Raw genomic sequence first — 23,689 nt, forward strand, 5'->3', positions numbered from 1 at the left:
TGAGTAAAAAGGGCACATGTGAAGCATTTAGCTTAGGGCCTGACAAATGATAAACTCAATGACGACGAAAACGGTAGCCGTTATTATCCTTGTTCTTAGGAGGGCTCCTTACAAATTCCTACTTCCTGTTTCCCTACTGGTGACAAGGCTGTCCCTCAAGTAGCTCCTCCCACCCTACTCAACTGCATGTGAGTCTCTGTTCCCTGGGCGGATCTCAGCACACAGCATGGTCACCCACAGGAACTGTTTCCTCCACACCCACCTTAGGCACAGGCACATGCTAAGGAAATATTTTGCAGCTGACCAAAGGGTGCTAAGCCCCTTGCATGGATGATCCCATTGTTCTCCAACAACTCTATGAAATAGGTACTCAGTGGTCCCATTTTGCAGATAAAAAACAGGCTCCGTGAGGTAAAGCAATTTGCACACAGAATAAATAAGTGGCACAGCTAGGATTTGAAACTGGTGCACCTGATTGCACAGCCCTGTTCTTATCCACTATGGCACACCACCTCTTTGCACAAAGAATTTTGATATGAATTTTGCAAGAGAAAAGCTGGTTGGAAAAAACCAAAAAGCTGCTCTGAGGAAGACTAAAGAGTGAAGCCAACAGCATTTGCAAAGGCTCAGGAACTCTGAGAAGCCAGATGTGAGCAAAATGTTTGAAAAGACCAAATGTCCAGCCTTCCAGGGACTCACGGATGAAGATGGATGGGAAATGAGTCTCCTGGGTGGGCACAGTGTTCAGTGTGGAGAAGAAAGAGGGAAAGGGGCTGGAGGCTAATCAATGAGAAACACATTGGACTGGATATTTGGTTATTTGTGAAGACTTTAGATAACAAATGGAACTTAAACCATGGGAGAGTCAAGCTTGGTTGTCAAGGCAGAGCAGCACCGTTCCCCCTCCATCACGAAGGCCATTGACTTTGACAAAGGACACGTGGACCAGACAGGACATGAGGAGGAGTAATCAAAGGAGAGACACGCCACCATCACCACCACGAAAGCTCCACGGAGCAATATGGAGGCACACACCCTGCAGTGCCAAAGGAACGCTCTAGCTTATACCTCATCCTGTAGATCGAATCCACTCTTCATACTCGCAGTCACTCTGTTGTCTAAGATCGGGAAAATTTAGAACTATAGGTTGGTGCAAAAGTAATTGCGGTTTTTGGCAATTATTTTTTAATCTTTGAAGCTACAATTACTTTTGCACCAACCTAACAGAAGAAATCTCAAGTAACATTTAGTCACCATCTCAACACCACCACCATCAACACTGCCAGCTGTCCAGGCCACCCCTACTCCACCCCCCACCATGTCAGGATATAATTAGACTCACTCCAGATGGGCTCCAAAGCAGAACCTCTAAGGAAGGAAGCTCCACACGACCTCCTCTGGCCATCGGCTCAGATGGTAACCTCACCTATGAAGTGAGGCTCTTTCAAATGCTGTGGTTTAAATTGTTTTTCTCTTTTTTCAATCTGTAGGACATAGAGGACAGCTTTAACTTAAATCCTTAAATTTAACATACTTTTATAAGATATACACCAATTATTAAAAGCGGTTATCTCTGATGTGGTTATCTGAGACATGAGATGATGGAAGACCTCCTATTTTTTTTCATTGTTGTGCTTTTTTTTTTTTTAACTTTGATACGTTATTTCTTCCCTTTCCACCCAGTTCCCACCCCACCAATAAAAGAAGTGGTACCGTGTTTCCCTGAAAATAAGACCTAGCCGAACCATCAGCTCTAATGTGTCTTTTGGAGCAAAAATTAATATAAGACCCCATCTTATTTTACTATAAGACCAGGTCTTATATCTTATAATACAAGACCTGGTCTTATTTTAATTTTTGATCCAAAAGACGCATTAGAGCTGATTGTCCAGTTAGGTCTTATTTTCGGGGAAACGGTATTTTAAAAAGCTCCTCATGGAGCATTATTTCATTGCCTCTTTTCTCCGCGCTAAATCCTAGTTTCATCCAGAGGCTGACAACTCAGATTCCTCTGTCAATCAGACGGTGACATAAAGGAATGAAAAAGTGGAAGGTGGAAGGCAGCGCAGGTGACCCTGGCAAATTGCAGAGCACAAGTGGCAGAAAGGCATTCAAATCCCAGATTGGGCTGTGGGCTGCCAGCCTGCAAACTTTCCCCACAAGTACTGCTGTCCATACTTTATTTCCTGGTTCTTCACGCTTTCTAAATTAGTATGTGGAGCCCAAAAGAGAACATCTTTGGTTTTAACCATCAGAGACATGCACTGACAGCAATTTTGGTCCTGTGGCAAACACTTGCCAGCATACAGGATTTATACCTGCCAAGACTGATCAGTTTCCACCTTCTCGGAGAGGCCACAGGCGCCATGCAAAGATCCCAGGGAAATGTGACTCACAGACCTTACTCTGCATTGGCTTGAGCACCATGGAAACCGGGCACCCCATCCTGAGCAGATGGCACAGCAGACGGCCCTAGTCACGCGGCGCCTGCGATGGCAGATCAGGCCACCTCACCAAGCAGGCTTGCTTCTGTCGTACTGGCACGGAGTCACACTGGTAACTATTTACATGAGTCAAAATCCACCCCAAGGCAGCAGATGGCCAAGCCAGGCTGAGACAGGGGGCGCGAGGGGGAGAAGGGGAGGTGGAGAATGGAGTGGTTTGGGCTGTCAGAGACAGCTCCTCTATGGGCACCAAAAAAATCAAAATACTCCCCTTGCTGCCTGGTCGCTCAGCCTGGCTGGAGGCTGGGAAAAGATCAGGCATGAACAGAGCTGAAAGGATCACAGTCTGATCCCTAGACCCTGAGACAAAACGGTATTGGACACGTCCGTCCCACTCCTAAGGCACCTTCCAGCAAACCAGGCCATTCTTCTTGGCTCTTTGTCACCTTCAGTGTTGAACACAGCTGGACTGAGCCAGCAGAAAGGCCAGATCCGGCTGAGACAAGCATCCCTCCTGCACGACAAGCAACTCCAGAGCACTAGGTTTAACCCCACAACCAAGACAAGCGGACGAATCAGGGGCTCCTGTGTCTCTGTCATCTTTATCCTGCACAGGGCCCAGGGCTATACACAACAGGCAACCAGAGGCATTTGTTGGGATGAATTGAAAGAGTATGTGACGCAAATCCAACAGAGTGACCTTTGCCTGTGACCGGGTTTGGGGCTTGTATATTGTTTTAAGGCAGGATGTCGGTTACAGAACATTTTGTGAGCCATCCTGAGCCCCGACAGCACCGGTGAAATTCTGACGTCGTTAGTCCAGGGTGATAACGGGTGTTTCATTTCCTGCTTTGGAATTCTTTCAGTCATAAGACCCTCAGTGTCTCTCCCAGGCCCACAGCCAGATTTAGAACAAGAATGATACTCATGCACGCCCACGTGGACTGCAGCTTTCGTGTGCCAAGTGGAGAGGATCTGAACTTGAAGTGTTTTCTTCTTCCTTCTCTTCTCTAGCTTTCGTCCCACCAGGGCGAGGAGGGTGTGGAGGGTGCCATTCTGTAGTGACAAACGCCAATGATGGATGGGCTTTGGATTCACCATCAGTATCAAGAGCCTGGAGGTCAAACTGGGCAAAACCGAGGAGCTGGGAGGCACACCAGGCTCCCAAAATGTGCTTGGACATGAGCATGGGGCACTATATTTGTGTGGGCTAGATGAGTCATGCAAGTGGTTATTAGAAAGAATACATTTTCTTTGTTTATTGGGAACCTCAAAGGAAATGAACAGAGATCGACTGACCCACCAAAACAATTCCTGATACAGAATCATGAATGCTTGGGGATTCTGGATGGTGAAGGTGTGCACGGTGAGGGCTCAGCAACTTAGCCCGTAGTCAAAGGCTTCAGGGTCGTTCTGAAAATAAAGATTCAAGAAGCCCAGAAAAATGTTCTTATCTATGAGAAGCGCACACACTGCCGGGTCCTGCTTCATGGCTTCTATCCAGAGCCGAAGTGCTGGGGTGTGGGTTACACAGCTGCAGGACAGAAAGAAGTGTTAGTTCATCTGAAAGTGAAGGCGTCGGGAGAAGTGGCACGTGTCACTTTTTAGATTTGCAAGATATGAAAAATGGGTTTCTTTGGGCAATAAAGTTATTTTAGTGACCCTTATTATCAACTGAGTACGATCACTTCCCGGAGGAAATGCTTATTTTGGGAATACCTGTGTGTGCTTCTGAACAGTAGACAATGTTGCTGATTTTAACACTACAGTTACAATACTTGTGGACTAATGGCTCTGGGAAAAGAAGGTGGCTGGGCCTCACTAAACCAACAAAAAGACAACCCCCTGAAAGAAACATTCTTCTGGCATTCTCAGATTTTATGTTAGGGGGTTTGAAAACAAATAAAGACAAGTAGTTTCCAAAAACACTTTGAAATAAATGAGTAAAACAATCACCAAACCTTGAAATAATGGAGCTGACTGGGCCCTCTCAAAGGTGGATCAGGAAGTTTAGGTCTAGGATAAGTCATGTGACTCGCTCCAGATAGTACAACTGGTTAGTGGAGAATCCAGGAGTAGAGGTGAGGGTTCTGAATCTGTGGTTCAATACTCTGTCCCCAGAGGAGACAGGTTTTTGTGCTTATGTTGAGACATAGTTTAAAATATCCAAATATATGATATCTGATCTTCCCTAAGAGATAGGTGAAGTGGAGAGCACAGGAGATGATTCCTGGGTAGACTCAAGCCTGTGCATTATGAGGACACAGACTGGCTCGGTAGGGCCAGATTTCCAAATGCTAGAAATGTCTAGCACCCCGCCAGGTGACTGGCTGGGATGAGAGCAGGTGCCGGCACAAGTCCAACTTCTCCTCTGAGCATCATGGGAACAAAGCACGGCTTCTGCCCAGGGACCCACAGTCTCCCTAAGTCTCCCAGGCCGTTTCTTCTACCTTAAATATTCCTACATGTCCATGGTGTGCGGGTGGCCATTTCATTTGTTTGTTTTAACACCAGGCAAATATCCCTCTTAAAATCATTTATTTTTTTTAAGGATATTCCTATCTGGAGAAGATTTCTCAAGGAACTAAGATGTGAGCAAGGTGTATGGTGTCCCCGGGGTGACTGAGCAGGACCAGGTGCAGAGCCACCGAGGAAGCCGACAAGTCACCGAAGCCCTGTCACTGAGACTCTCCATCTGCTTTCACCAGCGCCCTGAGCTTGCACAGGCGGGTGAGGACAGTGGCTCTGAAGCACTATGGGAGGTTTCTGGACTCAGGGTCATCTTAGCAGAAATACAGGGAAAGTTTAGGTCCACAGTGGCAGAAGTGCACAGATGCATTTTGAACAAGGAAACACATAGTTTTAAACCTTAATTTCATTTCATATGCATTATGAAACATGTCTGAAAGAGGGTAAATGGCACACAGATCATTTCAACCACTGTTACCCAGGAGGACCCTAGGAATTCACGACCACACGGCCAAATGTCTTACTCAGCTATTCCATACACATCCAGCCGCTCAAACCAGGGCCAAAAGAGGTAATCAATCATGGATATACAGTCTCCACCAAAGAAGATGGTGTTCTGATAGCCAAGAATCTAAAAGTTTAAAAAGAACAAAACCAGGTTAATTTACAGATCTGCTGGCATAGTTACAGACCCTAAATACAAATATCAAATTATTTCCCAAAGAGGGAGAACTAAGGCTTTGGTGCCTCTTCCAATTTGTTAGGTGAATGCTTCCTCCCTATTTCTGAGGTTTCCACCACCTCCTTTAGGGTCATACTCCTGGCCACCCCTAGTCAACACTGGGGGGATAGTGCGGCTCATTGGAGAATTTGGGAGGATGGCACAGGCTCTTCCATGTGCTAAGCTCTCCGTGGACAGCTCAGCCCCTGGAAGGGGGAGGCCCTGCCTCAGGCCAGCACTGCCCATTACTGGGAGGGAAGGGGGCCACAGTGGGAACCCCACTTGTTGCAGTTGTGACCCCCATTCTCCAGGATCCACTTTATCTGTAATAAAGGGGATACTGGAGTCTCCATATGTCTTCTTCTTTTGCCTTATTTCTCAATTGATTAAGGCAGGAAAGAGCAGTGCTATTTAATGGATTCCTAAAATCCCAACATTGTCTTTCTATCATATTGTCTTGTTTATTTGAGCACTTTGAACTTCACACTTCTTGGCCACTCAACATTATCAACTTTTTATATTAAAATAAAATTTCTCATTCCCAAATGGGACAAATCAACCCAGGGAGATGGACTGCAAAGTAAACAGATAAACTCTTAACAGATGGACAGCCAAAGACAATTTTTAAAAAGGCATCCGAAAATTTAAAAAGCAAAAGTGCTTAACAGAGGTTATTGTTGGGCCAGGTCTTCCCAAAGTACGGTGCCAAATACCTAGTTACAGTGAGCAAATGACTCTCTTTGACCTATATAACTCATAATCAACTAAATACTTCCCAAGAGCTATATACCTAGATTCCTATATCCTTTATCTAGATTTCTATGTTCCTAGCTCTATCACACAGGCTTGATTCTTCACACTCCAGACCAGCTGTTGACTCTATGATGTAGTCGAAGGCTGTAGATTAGAAGGTGAGTTCTGGAGCCAGCAGACCTGGTCCCATGCTGGGTTCTACCTCCGATTCAACATGGAACACAGGGCAACTTATATAACTCCTCCACCAAGCCACAATTTTCTCATCTGTAAAATGGTGCTAATGTTAGCGCCCACCTTAGAGGTTACGGCGAGGAGTGATGTGTCACATATGAATAAACGTGCTGTCTTGTGATGAGAAAGCATAGAGACCCCCCAAAGGTTACCCCGACAGAAAGCAAATGCACCCCTGACAGAAAGGATGAATGGCATCCCCCACCCACCACCCGTCTCAGAGGACAAAGAAAATCTTGTGGCCCTAAAATCTAAGCCTCCCAGTGTGGCACGGAGCAGTCCCCCTGACTAGTTGTCCGGGAAGTCTAAGAAAATGTTAGCTGGCATCACTGTTCAAAGAAACTGACAGGATGGTACTACAACAGCAGAATCTGCCCAATGAAAGCTCAAAACAGAGGCTATTTTCAGTCATGTGTAAAGGTCTGACTCACAGAGGAAAGAAGCAAAGCGTTCAGTTTGTAGGAATTCCAGAAAGCCCGGGACTTTATGTTCAGAAATGATCATCATTACCCAAACTTTTATCACTGAGTTTGAAATGTACACCTCCAGCTTATTCCTGGCCTTCATGGCACAAATCAGAATCAAATCTAAACTGATCGATCTAGAACATCTGTATAACTCTACTGCTTTACAGAGCAGAGGTGCTCTTGGGAAAATCCTTGTCAAAACAAGTTACACATGGACATTTAATGGGACCCATGATGGGTCCTTTGGTAAAGTGATGAGACATTTTGAAAATAAATAACTGCTTAGTAAGTGATGTGTATTTAGTATATATTTCTAAAGCTTTTCATTTACTCAGAGTAGGAGTATGCCTTTAAATATATATGATCTTACAGATATGATCAATTTATATATAAACACTCATAAAGTAATTCAAGCTCTATCAAGGTACTTTGTATAATAAAAAGTCAAGATGAGCATATGGATGAGGCATCAATTATCTTCTGTCAGCTTCCCCCAAACTCCTGAAAAACATATACACATTCTCTCAGACATTCTTAAATCTAAGTGTGACTTGGGACCACCCCCATCAAAATCCTTGGAGTTCTTGATACAGCGGCAGATTACTGAGCCCTGCCTCTGACAGACAGACACTTCTCCACCAGATTGCCCTCAGAGCAAGTCTAAAAACCCCAACAGAAAATCTGTCTTCCTCTACACCAGCACAAAATACTGGTTCCTCTATAGACACACCCCACTGATACAGGAGAACATACTGGCCAGGCCGCCTCAGAGGTTAATTGAAGTCTTAGGACCCTCAATAGAGCTTCGTTTTATGGAATCCTGATCCCCTCCAGACATGTGAAATGACTTTTCCCCCTAAAATCACAGAGCATCAGTACTGGAAGAGCCACCGGAACTCATCTAGTGTGACTCCCCACCCGTTTTACCATTTTTTATACCATGCTCATCACACAAAAGATTAAGGTATAGTGTAAAAAAAATGTGTATAATACAATATTAAATACGAAAAATAATAAAATGCTAGGATCAGGGAAAATAAAAGAACAGAAGGTCAAAACAAGGAAGGAAAATGGCATGAAGATATCAAGCCAAGAGTCCTGCAGAGTTCCTTAAAGCTTTGAATTTGATTTGAGTTTCCTGGCAGCCCAAGTGGAGAGGAAAGCATGCTGGTAAGCTGATTCTTGTCTCTCACATGGAAGCACAAGAGACTCTCACTTTACATAGGAGGAAACTTGTCCCAGGGAGGTAAAGGGATTCTCTGGTTAGTGCCAGAGCGAAGACAAAAACACCATTCTCCTAATTCCCAGACTATTGTCAATCCTTGTGTCATTCAACTTCAGATATATATGTATGAGGACTCTAATCACGGAAGCTTACTCCTTGTGAATTCTTTGCTTGTTCTTTAAACTTAAGTAACAGCAAAAAGCTTAGAATCAGCAAACTCTGAAAGCCTCTCCTCCTCTACAGCCAAGGATGGGCCCAGCTCAGCTCAGCTTCCCTGTGACAGCTCCCTCCGCAATCCTACTCTTCCTCACTCTGTCAATCAGGGGTTCTGCGAGAGTACCTGACAGGGAGGTGAGCTGAACACACATACTCGTGGTGAAAGAGCTTGCCAAAAGTGTCTCCTTCCTGTTTTATTCCATTGATAAGAAGGTCTTCAGGCAACTTTACTAAAACAGTTCTTCTGTGCGCTCAGTTTAAACTAGTCTCTTGCTTATAGTTGATTAGCACCCCTGACGAGTAGGCAGAGGTAAAATAAACTGGCAGCCTTATCTTTTCTAAGTGTTTTGTCATGAGCAATGGAATGTGAAGATGCTGCTATACCTGGCCCCACTTACTAGTGCTTATGTTAATATCTAATGTCATTTTTTTAAAAAGCTATTTTGAGTTCTTTCTGTCACCCACTTGCCATACATATAATGACGCTGGCCATTCTTTATGTTAAATAGCTTCTTCATAATAGAATCACTTTCAGAACTATTGTCCTTGGTATCACCAAGCAAGGCAAAATAGCCCGCTTAGTGGAGATACTTTTCCTCCAAGGTCCCAGAGGTCCCCCACAAGGCCACACATGGGGAGGAAACTGAGGCTCTGGCTTCTAGCCCTTGGGTTTCCTAAAAGTATTAACACATCTTCAATTCACGCTGCAGAACTGAGATATTTGGGGGAAAACCACTTGTTGTTCTGGAATAGAAAATATTTTTTAAAAATGTTCTGTCCTCGGCCGGCCCGGTGGCTCAGGTGGTTAGAGCTCCATGCTCCTAACTCCAAAGGCTGCCGGTTGGATTCCCACATTGGCCAGTGGGCTCTCAACCACAAGGTTGCCGGTTCAACTCCTCAACACCTGCAAGGGATGGTGGGCAGTGCCCCCTGCAACTAGCAACGGCAACTGGACCTGGAGCTGAGCTGCGCCCTCCACAACTAAGACTGAAAGGACAACAACTTGAAGCTGAATGGCACCCTCCACAACTAAGATTGAAAGGACAACAACTTGACTTGGAAAAAAGTCCTGGAAGTACATGCTGTTCCCCAATAAAGTCCTGTTCCCCTTCTCCAATAAAAATCTTTAAAAAAAAATGTTCTGTCCTCCAGTTCATTGAATGCTGACTACAGAGCGTTACCTTGCTTTTGTATGTGATAAGGAATAAAGAGTGTGCAAGCAAATGAAGAGGGAGGGAGTGTTTGGTATGACAGGGTACAGTATTTCCAACCCCTGAACGTGAAAAGCCTGGAAGGACCCCTCATCTTTTGCGAGGGCCTCTCGGGCTCCCCCAAGGGTCAGAAAGAAGAATTGCGCTAGAGTGCGAGTGGAAGGAACAAGCGCACAGGGCTCCCCCTTGTGGCCATAGGTGGTGAGGCGCACTGACTGTGCTCCCCCAGGAGGTTCGCAACTGGGAAAATGACATCCCTAAGATCAAGACCACAAAGAAAAGCGCATCCCAGACTTCCTCAAACCAGGCACTCTAAAAAGGTTCAGTCTACAGTCCTGGGCTCTTGGATTCAGCTTCAATAACGCCTACCCTGCATCACTGTCATTTACACTATTGCCAAGAAATCCTGGCCTCTAACAAGGACAGACAGCGCATGGTAGCTCACAGCAGGCGCTGCTGTACTTGCTGGAAGAGGAGAAAAGCGGTTTTTCTTGATGAAAATAGTTCTTCGGAAGCCGAACATCCTTCTCCCTCTCCTCAAAGACACAAAGCCACCTGCCAATAAATCAGCAATGCAGGTCCTAACCCAGAAGCAGCAGTAAGGTACTCAACTCCAGAGGAGCAATCTTTGGAGTTCATAAAAGATAAGGGGAGATACTCAAGATTTCGAATTTCAGGTCCCTGCTACATGGACGTACAGCTGAGGCTGCGTTAACGACAGTGAACCGATTCCCTGTAATACAAACCAAGGGTATAGAACAAACAGAGTGTAAGTAAAACCATTTCTCTTCTGGAAAGAAAACTTAGATGTAGTGTCTGGCAAAACGCGACCCCCCCACCCCACCCCCTCCCTGCTATTCACCACTTAGGAACTACAGTCCTCTACGAAGATTCAGAATAACACTTGTCAACATTTGGGGATTGAAGGACCACCCTGAAAATTTTATGCTGGAATCCTTTAAACGGGGTTAATACTTTCATCAAAATATGTCTGTAATGTAGTGAGGGGAGGGGAGCCAGTGGATGGTGGATGAAAAGATAAATGAATATCAAATCTCTGAAGGCAGAGACTTCCTATGTATAAAAGCAGTGGAAGAAATCACAACAGAAAGACACAGCACAATATTTTTAAATGTTATATTTCTACACGTACAAAAAAAAAAGACAAACCAAATAAAAAGTGGTAACAAAAGAAAACTAAAAAAAAAGGTGTCCTAAAAACAGGCATATATCCTTAATATATAAGGAACCCTTTAAAATGAACTGTTACAAACCAGCAAGAAAAATCAGTAAGACCTTGACAGACAGATGGGGAACAGACCATTTCCACAAACAGAACACAAAGAGATGGCATACTTTAGGGGGGAATCTCCCACTTCACCAGCAATCAAAGAATACACTTTAAATCAACAACAATGAGAAACTATTGTTTCTTTCCAAAACAGGCAAATATCTTTTTAAATCTCCCAACAATGGAAAGGGGAGAGGGCAAAGAGCATTTCCATACATTGCTGGTAGGGGGTAAACAGCACAAGTCTTTGGGGAAGGATATAGCTACACACAGCTCCTGTCTGTGAGCTGTTCATCCCCTTTGACCTGGTAATTCCATACTTAGGTAAGTCAGACCTAAGTATGTTCTAAAACAGAAAAAAACACCTTTAATGCAAAGAAGCTGCTGCCGCCTGCAGCATCATTCAGAATGGTGAACGACTAGACACAATCTAACTACCCCTAAGGAATGTGCTGGATAAATAAATTTATGGTTTATGCATATAGCAAATTATGAAAAATGAAAAGTTATTTTTCCATTAAAAAATTACACATGTAATAGAGAAATGCATTCTCATTATTAAAAAAATATTCAAACACAGAAAACAGTATTAAAGGCAAACCTCTCCTTTCCCCACCCCTGCCCTTAACCACTTTTCTTTTCCATCCCAATTCTAATCCCCTTCCTAGTAGTAGCCTCTATCGGGAGTTTAATGTGTATCTCTCCAGACATTTTTCTAGGCATTTATTTACATATATACGTGTGTGTATCTATATATACATATGGTTTTGTTTTCTTCTGACAAATGGGATCATACCATCTGCAGTACTATCTAATTCACTTAAATATTTCTAGCTAATCTTTTCATGTCAGTACACATGGATCTACCTCATTCCTTTTTTTTTTTTTTTTTTTTTTTGTTGTTGAGAGCCCACTGGCCCATGTGGGAATCGAACCGGCAGCCTTCGGAGTTAGGAGCATGGAGCTCTAACCACCTGAGCCACTGGGCCGGCCCCAAACTCATTCCTTTTTAATTGCTCTACAGAATTCCAGAAGATGAACATAATTTATTTAACCATTCCCTGTCTAATGTACATTGAAGTTTACAGTCTTTTCACCATCACAAATAATGCTGCTCTAATAAACACACACACATATGTATACATATATATGCATTTATAGAGCTTATAAAAACATGAGGGAAATCCTTACATCATAATGGTAATCAAGTTCCATATACAGTACAATTTCAACTACATGATAATATACATAGCAGAAAAGGACAGAAAACAAAAAAATAATACCAGTGGTTGTTTCTGAGTAGTGGGGTTATAAATTTTTTTCTTAATTTCTATATTTTTATGTATTTTCCAAATTATCTCTAATGAACAAGTATTTATAATTGGAGAAGAGTAAAATTAATTTTAAATAATAATTATTATTATTCTATTATTTATATTGTGAGAGAGAGTATAGTGGAAGGTTATTAAAAGAAATACAATACTAGTTTACCTAGAAAGCAGTTCTCAGAATTGGACAATGAATGAACTTACAAACTAGTAACATCACTCAAACCGCTTAACTAGCCATTGTGAGTAGAGAATAATAATCAGTCCCCTAGTATGGAAGAATAGTGGGTACAACTAAAAAAATGGCACATCAGTGGACATGCTAAATTAGTTGGCAAATCCAAGAGAGTTCACAACATACATCCAACTTGTATACCCATAAAAACTTGTATACCCATCCATGTTCACAGCAGCATTATTCACAATAGCCAAAATGTGGAGGAAACCCAAGTGTCCATCAACTGATGAATGCGAAAACAAAATTTGGTATATCCACACTATGGAATATTAAGTCATAAGAAGGACTATAGTTATAGTGGCCAAGAAATGGAAACAACCAAAATGTCCTTCAATAGATGATTGGATAAAGAAGATGTGGTATATACACAACGGAATACTACTCTGTCATAAGAAAAAATGAAATAGTGCCATTTGTGACAACATAGATGGATCTTGAGATCATTATGCTAAGTGAAATAAGTCAGACAGAAAAAGTCGAGAACCATATGACTTCACTGATATGTAGGATATAAAACTGAAGGCAACAAAGGAACAAGACAAGCAAATAAAGAAACAAAAACTCATAGACACAGACAACAGTTTGGTGGTCACCAGAGGGTAAGGGGGTCGGGGGGAATGGAAGAAGAGAGTAAAGGCGGTCAAATATATGGTGATGGAAAGAGAACTGACTCTGGGCAGTGAACACATAATGCAATATATAGATGATGTATTATAGAATTGTATACTAGAAACCTATGTGTTGACCATTGTCACCCCAATAAATTTTAATAAAACAAAAAAAGGAATAAAGAATGAACCTTGAAAACATTATTCTAAGTAAAAGAAGCTCACGAAAGACTAACATTATATTATTCCATTTATGTGAAATGTCTAGAACAGGCAAATCCATAGAGACAGAAAGTAAATTGGTGGTTGCCAATGGCTGGCAGGGTTGGGCTGAAATGGGAAGAGACTGCTAAAGACTAAGGGGTTTGTTTTTAGGATGATAAAAATGTTTTGAAATGAAATAGTGATGATGATTGCACAACTCTGTGACTATACTAAAAACCACCGAATTGTACACTTGAAAAGGGTGAAATTTATGGTATTTGAATTATAGCTCAATAAGCTGTTATAAAAAATAGCTCATAACAATGAATTTAGTTTGTAGATGTGTTAGTTGGTAAAAAAATAAATTTAGGGCAGCCGGGTGGCTCAGTTGGTTAGAGCGTGAGCTTTCAACAACAAGGTTGCGGGTTCAATTCCCGCATGGATAGTGGGCTGCGCTCTTTGCAACCAAAGATTGAAAACAGCGACTGGACTTGGAGCTGAGCTGCGCCCTTCACAACTAGATTGAAGGACAACGAGTTGGAGCCGATGGGCCCTGGAGAAACACACTGTTCCCCAATATTCCCCAATAAAATTAAATAAATAAATACATACATACATACATAATTTAGCTTGTAAATATTTTGCCAAACACAAAAGGCTATACAAAATTATTTTCAGTGAACAATTTGCCAGATATACACTTTCTTTCCTTCAAGTCTTGGTGACATCAAAGGAGAAGCAAACAATTTATAAATAATTTTATTATTGAAATTAATAGAAATCAAGAAAGAAAAAAAGCAAAACTTAACTCAGGCCATATAATCTAATTGGGCAAAATGTATTCTTTGTGGGGAAAAGAAAGTTCAGATTAAAAATTAGTATTATGGGTAAAATTTTGAATCAAGAAAATATTTAACTACAGATGCTCCTAGGTCATGTACATATAATTTATGCAAATTTGACCTCATGCAAACTGCTCCATGTATGAGGCTTCTAATCAAATTTGGCAATGTCGGAAACTTTGTACAGAAATGCAAAGTAAAATAGCACAAAGCACGCCGGAGACAGGCAAGAAATAAAAACAGTAAGTGTCCTGTGGCCACCAGAAACTGAAGGCCTCAGTTCCTGGGCAGGTTGTCAGTCCCTCAGTGTTATTCTACGTTACCCCCTTTTCATTCTCCTTTATTGAGTTCTGATGATGACTTAGTAAGGGTTCAAGCAATAGCCAGGATGTAGAATTCGTAAGCATAGGGACACTGAATTAGAGCAAAACTCCAAAGCATCAAAGAAATATGGCTGAATCCAGCCCTTCACTGCACTTGAACTTGATTTAACTACTTCCACAATGAAAATATTTAGAATGAAGGCACTGGCAAAAAAAGAACTGCTAAAGGTGTTGCCACATTCGAAGCCACAAAGTTAAAATGAAGGTGGGCTCAGGTGCTATTTTGAAATAGAGAAGTCAATAATAAAGCTTTACAAAATGTATGCTGCTTAGGCTAATGATTCATAAAAGACTAGCAAATGGGTTTGAAGACAGAAAGTGTGGTTAGTGTGGTTACAGGAAGGCATCCCAGTAGTTTTAAAACTCATGAAAATGTTCAGAACAGGAAAGCAAGTGGGAAGGTCGCTGGTTCAATAATAAAAGCAGCAGTAATGTATCTCAAATAATTGTAAAAATATTATTTTTAAAATGTGGTTCTATAGCAATCACAATAAATCTTTATTTTTGATGCAACTGGACTTTAAAAAAAAAGAAAATTTAAAAGTCGGCATTTTTTCCAAAAGGAGGAAGTGTCAAGAGTTTAAGGCTACGAAAGGTAAACTGGGTCATGTGCTCGAGGATAACAGGGCAGAAGGTGATACACTGCTATCTTGCTGATCCCTCAGAAAGCCCGTGTGTAGTTAATATATTTTCAGATCACACAAAGTCTTGATTGTACAAAACCATGAGAAAGAGTTGCATAAGCCAGGGGACCAACTCTATTAGAATTACTCTGACAAGTTTCAATATACTAGTATTTACAGGAACGGATCAAATCATTCACGCTCATGAGCATGTTTCAGATTCTGGTACTGCCTTACTTAAATTCTTGCTAACAGTTCAAAGGATAAAACCCACAATAAACCTAGTAGAACACTGCTGACTACTCAGTGAGTGGTTCTTAAGGAAAATCTGTGAAAGCCACCTACACCTCGTTAACAAGTTGTTTCCAGAACTCAGCGACTGAAGATAAAGTGGAAATATGTTATTCAGTGATGTGCTAGAACTGACTGATGACCCACATCTCTTCCAAACTCTGAGTTTAGAGACATCACATTCGTAGGTTAAAATCAGCCCTTCGTGGGAGTATGTACACCGCTGAAATCAGCAAATCCCACAGATCAGGGCATTTTCCTTCTTCTTTTAGAGAGAGATCATTGTTACGCATTTCACACCACTGGCTATATTCTTAATATCTCTGGTTAAATGGTGGCCACAAAGGTAAAACACTGAGTTTCAATTCTTGTTCTTATGATTGATGCATTTTATAGCTCTGTCAAGTGTCTTTGCCTCCTCTGTCTATCCCTAACTTCAATAAAAAGAGTATTATTCTTCAATCTGCAGAGTAGGGATGATAGTACCCTTTACTTGACCAAGGTTGTTGGAAAGACTAAACAAGATGGGGTGTGCAAAGCACCTGCAGCATGAGGCCTGGCACAAAAGTGCAGTTCACTTCCTGTGGAAGAGCCCCAACTAAAGAACTGCTGCCCTATCATGTGATACATTTATTTAGCAATCTGTAATTTACAAAGGTCACTCATCATCCAAATGCACAGTGGGAGGGAGACAGGTCAAAATGTGTTTTCAATTATCTTTGAATTCAAAGGGTTTTGTTGCCTGGCTCCTTTCCCTGACCCAGCATTTGTCTGTAAGAAGGTAACCAGGTGTGACAGAATCAGATCAGCTAATCTGTGGAATAAAGACCTTAAAAATTCCTATGCACAAGAACTTTAAAGCTTCCTTTTTGAAAGCAGCAGTCCCCCTGCCTCCCCAAATGCTATCTTATTAGATGTTTTGTTAAACACAGTGTCAAAAACAGAGCTGTTCTGGGTGAAACAACCAACCAGGCCTCTGCAGAACACAGAGGCTCTGAGAACACATTTTTCCAAACACTCCTTCATTCTATAAATGTGGAAACTAAGGCACAGAGAGGTCCAGAAACTTGCCCAAGGTTCTGGAATCTGGTAAAACCAAGCCTAGGATTCAAGACTCTTTCCACCATGTCATACTGCCTCCTCAGAACAAAGACCAAAGGTTGGCATTTCTTACACATGACTATTCATCATCCAAAAATACTGCAACTGTACAAATCTAAGACAGGCAACTGGAAATATAAATAAATTCAATCTGCTTCCACTTGACACAAGTCAAATGGAAGAGTATTAATAATCAGCCTTTCCTTGAGGGAATAAAAATAGCATTCTCTGGCTGCCAACGGAGTTACAAACTACTCATAAAGGGAACGTATCAGTTTCTGGAACAAAGATAAAGGAAATCAAAGAACCAGATTACTCTAGATGTAAGGGGTAAGTAGCCCTATCTCTGCTAGGTTAACGAAGGAAGGAACTGCTGGCAGAGACTGCTCCTTGTCCACCCATACCCACTTTCCCCTTCTTTCTTTATTACAGAACCCTGATTTTTATTTAGGGTGTCCCACCTAAAACACTAATTTTCCCAGCCTCCCCTGCAGATCATCGCTATGACCCTACAATTAAGTTCTGAGCAATGAGATTTAAGTAGTCGTTGGGTAGGACTTCTGGGAAAGCTCTTTAAAGGGCCATGGCCTTTTGCCATTTTTCCTTTCTGTTCTCCTTCCTACAACCTGGAACTTGGATGTGATGGCTGTAGTTCCAGCAGCTATCTTGTCATTTTGAGGATGAAAGCCTTGCACTAAAGATGACAGAGCAGAAAGAGAAAAAGAGTCTTGGTCTCTGATGACTTCAAGAAGCCTTCAAAAGAGCCCTGAACTGCCCTTCCTCTGGCTTTTTTGTGTGAGAGAAAAAAACCCTTGTAAGGTAAATTTACAGTAGTTAGGTCCCTTTTACCAGCAGCCAAACACAACCCCTAACAGATACAGACCTTGGCCTCATTGGCAGAAGCTACAGAAGCTATGCAGAGAAATACTTAAGGAATGTGGTGACTCCAGGAAAGGAAGTAATGCCTCCCTCCCCCACTCCTTGCCAGATTTTCAAGAATAATTCCAAAACAGGGTAGTGGAAGGCAAGCACCCACACATTTAAATCAGATGACTAGTAATTGAACTTACTAAAGTCGGGCAGAAAGAATAAACCTGTGAAAACAGAGGGTGGCAGAGGAAACCAGATTAGCAACCCTACATCTCTTTTTCCACTGGGTCTAAGCAGAAGAGGGGCTCCCTTTCATACCTCTTCAAGGTTGCTGAATTCCTGACGAAGGGCTAGCTTCAAATCAGTGCATTCTCTCCCGCATCTCAATGCTACCAGACACTCCTTGGTCAAATGTGGGACCTAATCAGAGGACACAAGTTTCTTAGTGGAGAAGTCTGTGGGAACTCCATGCTCCTGCTCTGCCTAAAAATGCAGCCAAAGCTTTGTCACTCCAGCTTAAAAGGCCAACATACACATCCAGGCTCCCCAGCTCCCTCTGAGGGGCATCTCTGTGGTTCCAGGAACCCACTTGTCACAACACCCTGGTAAAACAAGGTGCTTTAAAAGGGGATCTCCAGTGCTCCTTACTTGATCAGTTACTTCCATGATGTACAATCTTAAGTGGGCACTTAACCTCTCTAAGCCTCAATGGTCTCATCTGGAAAATGGATACAGTAATTAGCACCCACCTTAAAGGGCAGTTGGAAGTGTGACATGAGTTAACCTGTACTAAATAGTTATGAGAGTGCTTGGCATAAGTACTCAATATACGTCAGTTATTTTTTATTTCATTTCAAAGAGAACTATCTTAAAATTTCTCCATCGTTTTTTTTTCTCCTATTATTAACAGGTGCCCCTTGTCACTCTTCTTCACATTTCCTGGACAGTCAGCACTTTTGCTCTGCATAGAGAGCAATCCCCTTCTATTCATTACCTTCTTTGCACCTCTGAAAGCTTAGAAATATTCCCTTTAAAGCACCAACACTTTTCAGCTCTTTCAATATTCCTATCTCAAGTCACACAGTTCTAATTATGCTATAACCATACCTCTTGAGACTGCTAGTTCAAATGCAAAGACAGCTATCAGGGAAGTAAGGATCAGAGGTGATAGCCCTACTATAATTCCATACCACTTATTCTCCAAGGCACGCGTAGTATTCAAACAAAACAATTTCACCAATGCTTTGGCTTTTAAAATGGACTGAGGTTTGGGATAGAAATACAAAGGACAATCGAGTGTAAGGTGCTTTTTTAAAAATTAGATATACCTTATAGAATAAGTCCAGTAACATCTTTTGTCGAGCTCGCTCATAAGGATCATATGGACACAGCTTCTTTCCAGGATAAGCATCATCCAGGTACTCACAAGCGATGACAGATTCATAGATCAGTTGACATTTGCTGTTTTCCAGAACAGGAATTTGGCCAAAAGGGTGCTTTGTATAGTACCAGTCAGGCTTGTTTCTCAGGTTAATGTTGACAACTTCATGTCTTAAAAAGAAAAGGGAAAACAAGACAACAAAAAGGAGGGGCTTATGTAGGGAGACACTCATCTTGAAAGCTGAAGTAATCAATTTGTAGAATTTAAATTTGCAATTAATTTTTGCAAAGTCTAGGTCTCTTCCAAAGAAAAATCCATAACGACATCATTGTCTTCATTCCTACAGTAAAATGTGTTAAATGTTATTCTATGCCTTCTCTCATTTGCTCCTGGATTCCTGGCTCCAGGAGGTTGAATCTCCTGCCCAATATCAGATCTAGGAAATCTGACTCAAAGCTCATATGCATAACCAAGGCACTACAGTTCAGCCCTGGAACCGAGCATAGCACAGTTCAGTGTACTCTGAGTCGTCCTAAAAGTCTCCTGCACATGCACAGCTCCGCATTTTAGGGCCGCCTGCTAAAGATCCCGCCCTTTTTAACCATTTACTGGCTTTGCCTCAGACGAAAAGGACAGGGCATCTCCGGATTTGAAACCTCCCCCCACGTCCCGCGCCTGTGGGGCGCTGACCCGCCGCTTTTCACCTGATGCCTTTGGCCCGGAGGACGAGGCGCGTCCTGTGAGCATAAGGGCAGAACCTCATGCTGTAGATGCGGATCAGGCCCTCTGGTACCGGCCCTGGGTAGACGCTTCCTGCCGGGGACATGGGGGGACGATGGAGAGGGGGATGAGCAGAGAGGAGAGGGGCGCACTCGCCTCTCTAGGACCCTAAGAAGGCTGTACGCGCTGGGCCTCTCGAGTCCCAGAAAGGCACATGGCTTTTGTGCAGAGGAATCCTTCAAGTCCCTCCCCAAACCGGTCTGGGGCCAAGGCCGGGCAGATCCCTCTGCAGAGCCCCGCGGCTCCCCCAGCCCCACGGACAGCTGTCAAGAAGACTTACCTTTCCCCAAGGTCCTGCTCGCTTCATTGGCCATGGTCTCCAGGTTGCTCAACGCGCAACGCCCAACGCAGCTGCCACAGGTTCCAGAGACACCTATGCTCCCGCGGGCCCCTCCTGCCCAAATGCAATTGTGAGCAACGGGGCTCTCGTAGGGCAGAGAGCTGGGACGTGAGCTAGATAGGATCACAACTGCAGAGGCATCGCCCCAGGTTCCGAAGCTGAAGAGTAGGAGTGGGCAAAACAAACACCCTGAAAAGCACCCCTTGCTTTGAACACGTGGGCATAGCATTTCGTGGGGTCTCTCTTTTCCACATCTAGAATCCGTGAAGAATGGGCATTTCAACTCCAGCATGTATTTCAAGGAAATTTAATAAAACTTGACCAGGGTAACGCTGTTTTCTTTCCCATTCCAAGCCCTTCCTTCTGCATCTCTAAGACAATTGGCTACATCCTCCGTATAATTAGTACTTCAAACAATAAGTACTAAAAAAGGCCAACCTTTTTCATGACATAGCAGATAAGAAGAAAACTTGTTAGTGCTGGGATCTTGCACGACCCTGAGAGTGTCTCTTTAAATTTTGCGCCCTAGCCATCTCACTTGCCTCACCCGAGTTCTGGCCCTATTTATGAAATTTTTACCCAAACTATGAAAAACAGGTAATGAATTAGAAACAAGATACCTAGAGGCAAAGAAAACTTTGTGATCTCTCCCCATTCCTCAGCATAAAATTCAGAGAAGATCCTTTATATTTGCTAAGGATGTGTTGCCAAAAGCCCAGCAATACAAGGGCCACTTGGACAGCTAGTTCTTCCATCTACATGAGATGGAAAGATAATTCCTTTCATTTTACAGGACTGAGCTGAAATGGGAATTGTTTGGGAATGTATTTTATGGGGTTTGAGAGGTAAAGAAGGAAAGAAAAGTATATGCTTCGCTCACACTGACTAAATGATTTCCATGGGTTACCTTGATTCCCACAACTACTCAGTTAGGCAGCTGTTATTATTCCTATTTTACAAATCAGCCTCAGAAAGATGGCATTATTGGCCCAAAGTGACCAGCTAGTAGAGTTGAAGAACTTTAAAAGTCCAGAGCCTGACTTATTGTCTTGGCCTCTAAAGCTGGTAATAACAGTGTGGAAAGGAAAGATGTAAGTCCTGGAAAAGATACAGCACACAATAGCTGCTCAACAAATAGTTGAATCTAAATATATTTTGTTAAAATGTCAGAACCTAATTATGTAGCTTATGAATGGGCATCTTTTGTCCTTTGGAATTCCAATCTATCCAGAAACCCTTGGTTAACAGTGTTAACATTTTTTTCTACTGAATAAGAGTCTTAGAAAATCCTTGGAATAGTTAACTATATTTTTTCCTAAGTCATTCAGAGTAATTTTACGTGAAATATGGCAAGTTGTTCTTGCTATATAAGAATTGGGGAACAGCAAAATGTTTTAATAAATGTTCTCTGAAAAGAAAGTGCATATATTAGCAAGAAATCTGGTATTAGAAAAGAAAAATTGGTTCTTGACTTGCCATGCCAACAATTTTGCATTTTGGAAGATGCAGAAAGTAATAGGACAACTACTATTATGGGGCTAATTTTGATCAAAAAGAACAAACTGAATGGTAAAACAGAAGCAATGAAAATAATCATGTCATATGAAAAACTTCTGATAGACAAGGAGATGACTCCCGGGCTGACAAAAGTATTCTTCAGATAAAGAATGCAGATGTCAAATAGTTGAGAAATAACTATACCACAATAAGTTTAGTTAACATCCATCTCCTTATACTCATATAGTTACAAAGAATATTTTTTCCTCATGATGAGAACTTTTAGGATATGCTCTGTGGGGACAGAGCCCCAGAAAGCAGTTTCCAGGCTCTCGGCCTCACATAGAAAGGTGCTGGGCTCGGGGTAGTAAATGGCCATCAACTGTGATTGGGTGGCCATCAGCTGTGGCTGGTTGGCCATCAGTGTAATCTCATGTGGGGAACGGGAGCAGAGACCTTGCAGGAGACCCCGCATGACAAATGGCACAGCGAGCAGGGTCCCCCGCACGACATACTCTCGTAGCAACTTTCAGATATGTACTTGATTCTGCTTTCCTATCCCTGTTTCTATTTTACAGGGTGAGGGAACAAAGACAAAAGATTTTTAAACATTTTGATGTAGTTACATTTGAATGAACTAAGGCAGATTTTCAAGATCCTGTAATCAGCCAAAGTCTAACATTTGTAAAATCAAACAACGCGGTACATCAACACTTTTGATTAAATCCCAAGCATAATACCAGTAGTGGTATGTCAAAAAGGTGGATACTATCCACACCTGGCTCAACCTCTAAATGCTAGAAGTGATTGAGTAATGAGACTGGAGCGGGAGCAAAAGTAAACTCTTATCTCACGAATGGCCTGAATGACTAAGCATTCAGGCTTGATTTGAATCTCCTGCAGCACATACCAGCTGTGTGACCTTGGGCAAAGCACAACTTTCTATGCCCTAAGGTTCTCATTTGTAATTCAGAGTTGATGGTACTAACATATCAGGTGGTTTGGGGAGGATTACCGGTAATTCAGATACTGGATGAAAATTGCGTGATAGTTATTACCTAGTAAGCATTCAACATTAGCTATTATTTTTAATATTAGAATGCAGCATGTAAGACCTATAGTCCTCACAAAGACAGGCCATTCCCTGGGACCAAATTCCCTTGCCTGCGGGTGCCCTATAACGTAGCATCTACACCGGAGGTGCCCAATGCAGGGCTGAGAATTAGGGATTTTCAGTCCTCTTTACCTGTCTCCAGCCAAATCAGAAAAATAAAAATAAAAAATTAACATTTTTTTTCCCTTTGAGTTAAAGGTATTGCTTTAAAGACCTGTTCTTCATTATGTTAAGTGAAATAAGTCAGAAAGAGAAAGACAAGTACCATATGATCTCACTTATATATGGAATCTAAAGAAAAGACTATGTGAATGAACTAATCAGAGTCAGTTTTGGGGACGCAGAGAAAAAACCGAGAGTGGTTAGATGGGTGTGTGGGAGGGGGTTGGGGATAAGGGGAAAGGTGAAGGGATTTGGAAGCAGCTGGTAACCACAAGATGGCCTCAGGGTTTTTCTTTTGAAAATTAATTTGGGGAAGGTATTCTATAATGTTGTAAAGATTTTGTTGGGTATCCGATGGACATGCGTCCTATTTGGGAGACCACCTCAGGGATACTGTGGATACCTGATCATGGCATTGTACATCAGAAGCTAAACATTAATGAATGCCAACTATAATTTTATATATATAATGTGATGGTTCAGTGTGAGGTCGGAGGGATAGTGGATGGGGGGAGGGGGGTTCACAGTATGAGGGATATAAATGATGAACGTCTAAGTATTACCTTGTTTTGTACACCTGAAACTAATAAATAAATTAATTAATGAAAAAAAAAAAATAAAATAAAGACCTGTTCTTTATTTTTAGATTATATAGCCCTTGCACTTTTTTAAATGTTAAATTCTTTGATGAAATAGTACGGCTTTCTTTCAAAAAAAAATATTAGGCAATATTAAAAGTTGGCAATCCTACTCTGGGCCCCGAAATCGTGAAAAATCCTAAAATTCAGAATTGACCTTAAACCCCTCTTGCCTTCACATGCAACACTGGCCGGACCAACCCACCCGGAGGAGTTGACAAGAGAGACATCCCGAAGCTTTACCCCCGCGAGGCAGAC

The 23,689-nt window shown here is 42.2% G+C and overlaps 1 protein-coding gene across 1 annotated transcript; it reads right to left on the reverse strand.

The window, feature by feature from the left end:
* Window positions 1-3,810: 3,810 nt before the first annotated feature.
* GSTO2 (glutathione S-transferase omega 2) lies at window positions 3,811-20,432 on the reverse strand. The gene is made up of 6 exons (XM_081073723.1): window positions 19,961-20,432; window positions 19,605-19,713; window positions 18,848-19,070; window positions 17,838-17,939; window positions 5,438-5,544; window positions 3,811-3,978 (listed from the first exon to the last, which is right to left on the reverse strand). The coding sequence occupies exons 1-6, from the start codon at window positions 20,310-20,312 to the stop codon at window positions 3,819-3,821; spliced, it is 1,053 nt and encodes a 350-aa protein (XP_080929849.1). The 5' UTR covers window positions 20,313-20,432; the 3' UTR covers window positions 3,811-3,818.
* Between the last annotated feature and the right edge of the window lie 3,257 nt (window positions 20,433-23,689).

This window comes from Rhinolophus hipposideros (genome assembly GCF_964194185.1).
Source record: "Rhinolophus hipposideros genome assembly, chromosome: 15".
Classification (NCBI taxonomy): Eukaryota; Metazoa; Chordata; class Mammalia; order Chiroptera; family Rhinolophidae; genus Rhinolophus; species Rhinolophus hipposideros.

Bases quoted from the DNA above. Each gene is read 5' to 3' on its own strand.
- GSTO2 (XM_081073723.1), bottom strand. From the start codon at position 20,312: ATGCTGGAGTTGAAATGCCCATTCTTCACGGATTCTAGATGTGGAAAA. The intron at 19,714-19,960 runs GTAAGTCTTCTT...TGTCCCCGGCAG, and splicing joins GAGCAGGACCTTGGGGAAAG to GAAGCGTCTACCCAGGGCCG. The intron at 3,979-5,437 runs GTAAGACATTTG...TCTGTCCTGCAG, and splicing joins GATGTGTATGGAATAGCTGA to CTGTGTAACCCACACCCCAG.